Raw genomic sequence first — 6,818 nt, 5'->3', positions numbered from 1 at the left:
GAGCAAGAGAGCAAGAGCTTGACGGGGAAAACTTTTCCACGCAGACTTTCATGACTGACGACAACAGGCCTGCAGAGCTTGAGTGGATCAGAAGAGGAGAGCAAGAGCTTGACGGGGAAAACTTTTCCACGCAGACTTTCATGACTGACGACAACAGGCCTGCAGAGCTAATCAGTCTGAGTGGATCCCTGGTGGCAGCCAAGGCAGACAGCCCTCATCCCAGAGTGTCCTGAAGCCCCCGCCTGCCCGTGCATCACTGCTGAGTCAGAGACCAGACAGTGATCCATCAGGGGTAATGAGCCGCTCCTGGGCCAAAGCTACTGCCAGCTCAGACGTTCTGACATGCCCTCCACAGCCAGCTGAGGAGAAGGGAGCATGAGGACATCCCTGGGGACACTGCTCAGCCCCCAATCCTGCTGTCCTTTCCCTGGAAGCACAAAGGTCAAGATCTTTCACCCCCGGCTCATGTACAACGTCAAGGATCCCTCTTTACCTATAGGGCCAAGAACAAAATTAGGGCGAAGAGCTGATTTAAGGAAGCCCAATCAGAGAGGAGGATGACTCCATCACCACCTTCATTCTACTTCCCAGGAGCCACAGAAGAAAAGTCATCCCTGGTCCACAGTCACCCCAGAGGGGACAAAGCCAGGTGTGGACGGCACAATCTCCCCAGTCTAAGCCAAGCCGCAGCACATCCCTCCCCTCAATTCTCCAGCTCCCTTTGGGAGTGAGAAGAAATGCAATTTTATTTCTGAGCATCTGTTAGCCTTCCCAAATCATATTTCACTTTAGCTCTCTCATCTACAGAGATGAGATTAAATACCAAGCCAGGAGAAGCCAAGAATTTAATTTACTCATCAGTACTATTAACTGTCGTGTTCCAGATTCTTGGCCACGTCATACCTCTGCTTAAATGATTCTGCATCTCTCTCTTCAACTTTTTTACCCACCCTCTTAGGATTTCCATGTCATGACAAGCTACCATGTCCTTTCTGGAAATTGAAAAGAAAGGCATTCCCGGAATGGGCCTCAGAGTCCCATCTCAGGTTGCCAATAAAAGAGAAGACCACTTCCACGTGGCTCTCAATTGTACTGGGGTCACTTTTGCAGCACAGCTGGCCATTCCCTGATGCGGGAGCTGGGAACGAGCCCCAAGACTGGCCCTGCTGACTAAGTCAGCTCCACAGGACTCTGCCTTCCCCAGCTGCAATCTTACCCGTGTGGGGGTGGCCTATACAGTTACTAATCTAGAATGACCATGTTCGCTTCTGCCACCACAGCACGGCCACACCAACCCTGTACCCAGACTCACTGTGGCTTCCTGTCCCAGCCGTGGCTTCAGCCAGGACTTGACCCCATCCAGAGTGAGGTTGACCCCAACTAGGCCCAGCTTGCCACGCCGTTTGATCAGCTGGTCTGGCTTGACCACCAAGCTCTGGAATGAGAAGAGTTTGTATTTAGAGCAAGGAAAGAGAAGGCAGAGTAGAAGTGACAGCTCTAGTCGGTTTGGCTCAGTGGATAAAGCGTCAGTCTGCGGACTGAAGAGTCCTGAGTTCAATTCCGGTCAAGGACACATGCCCGGGTTGTGGGCTCGATCCCCAGTAGGAAGCGTGCAGGAGGCAGCCAATCAATGATTCTCTCTCATCACTGATGTTTCTCTCCCTCTCTGAAATCAATAAAAATGTATTTTAAAATAAAGAAAAGAAGAGGTGACAGTTTGGGGACAAAAAGTACAATGCACCCTGCTCCCCAAACCAATCACACCCCTCTTTTAGGGTCAACTCCTGGACGCTTCCCTCACCTGTCCCACAGTCTACATCTTTCTTTTGACAACCAGGAATCTAGAACTACCCCTGCCCAGGATAGGGCCTGGCATAGAGTAGGTGTTCACCAAGTACCTACTAAATAAATGATTCTCCCCCTCCCCCTATGTGGTATCTTAGCTTCAATAAACCATAAGCTTTAGGTTTAACCTCCAGCTTTTATCTCCCCGACACTCAGACATGGACCAGCCAGTGTTCCAAAAGGAAGAACAGAGAGATAGAGCTTTGGGGTGACAAAAGACCTGAGAGGTCATCTGGTCAACTCCATCCCTGTCTACAAGCCCAATAAGGAGCCCCCAGACACTGCTCATACACCCAGTGCCAGGAAATTCACTACCTCCAGAGGCAGCTCCCTTTGCGGTTGGGCTGCCTCCCAGTGGGAAGACATGTGCATTCCTGAAGCCCCCACCATTGGTCCTAGTGCTGCTCTCTGGGCCCTGCCAAAGTCTAAGCTTCCCAACACTTCCCAACAGTGCCCTACAGGGATCTAAAGAAGAGCCTCTATGCCAAGCTGCCCCCCACCCAAGGCCATTAGCCATTCTACACAAAGTACAATGTCACACTTCCTCATGGCCCTGCCATTCATGATATGCTCCACTGGGGAGTGTGGGGGCGGGGGGGGGGGCAGGACACACGCCTACCTACTTTTCACTAAGCATCTACCAAGTGACAGGCAGCACACTAAAGGCTTTCCAGACCTTACTGCTAATCCTTTCAGCTCACAGGGTGAGGGTTATGCCCATGAAACTCAGAGAGGTAAAATGGTTTGCTCCAGGCCACATGGTTAATAAACAGAGGGCTGACATTTGGACTTATTTGTCCAGTTCCAAGCCCATGCTCTGTATGCCATGCCCGGGTACCTTAACATGCAGGGAGCTGAACACAAAACCTTGCTCAGCCCTGGAAGGTGTGCTCAGCGATTAGACCGTCGAGTTGAGTACCGAAGGGTCATGGGTTGGATTCCGGTCAAGGGCAGGTACCTGGGTTGCAGGTTCGATCCCTGGCCCCGGTTGCGGTGTGTATGGGAGGCAATCAACTGACGTGTCTCTCTCACATCAACGTCTGTCTGTTGTTTCTCTCTCACCTCCTCCCTTCCACTCTCTCAAAAATTAATGGAAAAAAATATCCACGAGTGATATTTTTTCCATTACTTTTGGAACAAAAACCCTGCTCAGCCCACTGCATGCTGCCCACTGATGCAGGCAGTCTGCCATCTCATGACCCACTTGGACACCTCCAACAAACTGGCTGCTTTCCCTTGAACTCAGCCTGGATGAAGGGTCCGATGGGGACAAACTCACCTGGCTGAGCAGCCAGGGGTGGTCTTGCAGCAGGCGGGCCCAGTCTGTGTCAGGGGTGACGCGGGCATACTTGAACCTGTTCTGGATAGCTGAGGTGGTGCAGATGTACTTGTAAAGGAGTTCTTTGCCCGTCTGCTCTGAAATCGCCTTGGCCGACATGGCTGCAGAGGGACCTGCTCTACCTGTTGGTCAGAAGGGGCAGAAAATGGAAGCACTATCTTCTCCAGCAGGGCCGTCACACACCCAGCTGCCCCCAAACAATACAACCAGATCGCAGCACTTCTCCAGAGGGAGAAAAGGGCTACCCAGCAAGAGGGGTGGGCTCCCAAACAGCAGCAGAGGATCAGGAGATGGAGGGGGGAGGGAAGATGGTAAGAAATATAAGGCTGGCCTTTCCTCTCTGACCCTTGGCCTCAATCCTATCTCTACTCCCTCGAGGCAAACCAGCTCCCCCATGCCAATATTCATCCGACAACCAAGGCAGGTGGATGGGGAGTACAGCATCATCAGTGGTATGACCCAAACCTCAGTGCTGGTCCCACCCAAGGTGGGCACACAGACACTGAAACACACCCTTTGGTTCTATGACCTGTGGGGAGAGCCGCCAACTTGTGCAATGCTGGTCTGACTCCCCCTACAGGTTTTGTCTCCCCCACACCCAGATTCACACACACACATCTGCAAGCTGAAGGTCAGGTCAACAAGTTTACTTAGCCTTGGACAAGAACAAGCCCCCTGAGAAACAAAGAAGAGCAATCTCAAAGCTCATTTCTCCCGGACACTAGACTCCCACTCCTGAGTCCAGAGCAGACACAGGGCGGGGGAACTATGACCTTCAGTGCAACCCACCCCGTCCACTGAGTCACCCAGCTGCTAATTTAGAGCAAAACAGAGCCTCCCCGGGGACCACCCTGAACTGGTCACTTCTAACTGAGCCAGGGCTGGGAGAGGAGGCAGAAATCATCCTTAGTCACGTGTACATAGAAACTCACCTTATGTGAGCCCTGTGAGTTGCATTGAGATTCATAACCCTGTTTCTTAGATGAGGAATAGAAGCTCAGAGGAGTTATGATAACTTGTCCAAGAAGCCTAACTAATTAGTAGGGGACCCAAACCCTTTTACTCCTGGTCCCCAGAAAACCCCACACTTCAGCTCAAGAAAAAAGACCATTTCTAAAAGGAACAGGCCATGTCCCCTCTTCACCTCAGAAAAGGGTCTGTGACAATTTCACTCCCCGCCCCACCACTTTGCTCTGATACACCCACTCTCTCCCACGGGTAGTGACAACAGCGAGCTGAGGAGAGGGACAGGGGAGAGAAAGGAACCCAAGCCATCATGCTAAGAGGTGCCAGATCATGAAAAGACACTCTTGTCTCGCCCACAAAGATCCAGAACTGAAGTTGCTGAAGTTGCTAGAGGAGAAAAGGCAAGTGCAAATAAAGGAGGGCAGAGTTAGGGAGGCGGCTGGTTTAAACACACATTCCCAGCTCAGGGAAGGCCAGTGTTCCAGGGCCACTCTGCACCTCCCTCCCAAATGGCCAGGCTGGAGCTTCAGGTTCTAATCCTGGCTTGGCTGGTTCCCTCAGCCTCCCAGCTGGTCTAGGGCTGGCACAATAGGCGCATTCAGGCTGGTGTCTGGCCCAAAGTGGGATCGCAGGGAAGGGGCTCAAACAAGACATTCCCTTTTCTGGCCTCCCCCTGAAATGACTTCCAGCTCCATCTCAACATGAGTTTCAGAAGGAGATGCCTCAGTCAGCCCCACTGCCCCACAGTCCTCCACCCCCACCCACTCCAGCTCCATTTCCCAACCTTCTTGACTCAGACCAGAAAAACTGGTCCTGAAATCAGATGGGTACACCGGCCCCCACTCTCCTCCCAAACAAAGTGCAGCCCAGGGCAGGTCAAGCAGAGAAAGGAGAGGGCAGCTTCTACCACCCTCAGCAGTTCAGACACGTCAGGCACAAGTGGTCAAAAATCCAGAAGGAGGAAGCCCCTCAGCTAAGCCTCTCCAACAGAGGGGTCTGACAGACGCTCCCCCAAACTTGGCACCTGCCAAAACAGACCGAGACCCAACTCTGGAAAGGACAGGGTGAGAAAAGGGACCTCTGTAGCTGAAAAAAAAATCACTATTTTCTTGAGCACCAGATCAAATCTCAGATCCAAGAGCTCATCTCCACAAAGTCCTCAAAAGAAGATTCGAGAAGACACAAGAGGGGGATGATACAGGATAGAAAAGATTTGCCACCAGAGCACTCTGGCTGAGATGGGGCAAGCCCTCTCAAGGACAATAAAGAGAATAAGATCAGGAAAAGAATCGCCTCTGCATGTTCACCAAGGCTCACAAACCCAGGGAGTGGACTGGGTGGAGATAAGTCGCAAGTTTAATCATTCAACGGGTCTTAAAGCCTCTCTAGGGCAGCGGCTCTTAACCTATTTGAAGTCTCAAACTCATCTGAGCATCAGAAAGTCAAAAAAAAATGTGCACATACCCAATTATGCATATCATTTCAAGGCACTCCCTGTGACTATCCCCTGTGACTACCATCTGATGGCCCCAGACCTTCAGTTAACATTTGCTCTTGTGACGATGAGACTTAAAGGGGATACCAATCTGGGTTTGAGGAGCACCCCCACAAAATCTTAGTCTGAATGTGCTGTCAAACTGGTGACAGATGGTTTCAGGGCAGAGCTAAGACCTCAGGGGTCTACTGTGAGGCCCAAGAAACTGTTACCTAGTAACAGTTAAGTGGGCAAACCATTTGGGAACCTAAAACACATTACACACACACACACACACACACGCACGCGCACGCGCACGCACACACGCACACATGCACACACGCACGCCCACTCCCCCGGAGGGACCTACGGAGCTGAATGGGGTCTTTTCTGCAGACAGGGGATGTGACCCAGGATTGAGTTCATCTACAGCAGCCACCAAAGGCAGAAGCAGCCCACAGGGAAGGCTGAATGAAAGGAGCCTGTTGCCCAGGAATGCACAGCTGGGACACAGCCAGTGGAGCAGAAGCACTGGGGACGCTACTTAGTGTCTCTCTCCGGGAAAGATAAAAAGTACTCATTTTAAGGTGAGCAGCCGTGAGGTTGGGGTTTGTTTGAGGGCAGTTCTGTGAGTGCCCCCTACATCTTGTCATCAGGGGGGTGGAGACACCAGCTGCCAGGTGTCTGAGGGACCTTCCTATCCAAGTCTCCTAAGTGAAGAAGCTCTGTAAGAGGTGAAAATGACTCGTCGGGCAGCCGGGGTCTGCCAGCTAGCTGTCCCTCACCCAACACTGCAGAAACCCAAGGAACTGACCTGGCTGCAACACCGAGCAAAGTTACTGGGCTAAGCGCTGCTCCCCACCATCCTCTCCAACACCCGCTTCCCGGGCAGACTGCGGGGGACCCCCTAACGGCATGCATCATTCCTTGGCACTGCACACAGTCTCTGCCAAGGTTGGAGCGGGCAGCAGGCGCGGTCCCTCACCCAACACTGCAGAAACCCAAGGAACTGACCTGGCTGCAACACCGAGCAAAGTTACTGGGCTAAGCGCTGCTCCCCACCATCCTCTCCAACACCCGCTTCCCGGGCAGACTGCGGGGGACCCCCTAACGGCATGCATCATTCCTTGGCACTGCACACAGTCTCTGCCAAGGTTGGAGCGGGCAGCAGGCGCGGGGGGCTGGCCCTCGGCC

At 52.5% G+C, this 6,818-nt stretch overlaps 1 protein-coding gene across 5 annotated transcripts in view; it reads right to left on the bottom strand.

Moving 5' to 3' along the window:
* ACLY (ATP citrate lyase) overlaps window positions 1-6,818 on the bottom strand; it is a 52,802-nt gene that overhangs the window by 34,656 nt on the left and 11,328 nt on the right. For all 5 annotated transcript variants that reach the window (XM_005875761.2, XM_005875760.2, XM_005875757.2 and 2 more), the window contains exons 2-3: window positions 3,125-3,306; window positions 1,313-1,435 (exon numbers count right to left, since the gene is read on the bottom strand). In XM_005875761.2, the coding sequence (XP_005875823.1) occupies window positions 1,313-1,435; window positions 3,125-3,283 (282 nt within the window). In that variant the 5' untranslated portion in view covers window positions 3,284-3,306. The remainder of the gene's footprint in view (window positions 1-1,312; window positions 1,436-3,124; window positions 3,307-6,818) is intronic.

The sequence above is a fragment of the Myotis brandtii genome, unplaced genomic scaffold, assembly GCF_000412655.1.
Source record: "Myotis brandtii unplaced genomic scaffold, ASM41265v1 scaffold469, whole genome shotgun sequence".
Taxonomy (NCBI): domain Eukaryota; kingdom Metazoa; phylum Chordata; class Mammalia; order Chiroptera; family Vespertilionidae; genus Myotis; species Myotis brandtii.
The sequence above is the reverse complement of the archived record's forward strand: the minus strand, read 5'-3'. Positions and strand labels throughout refer to the sequence as shown.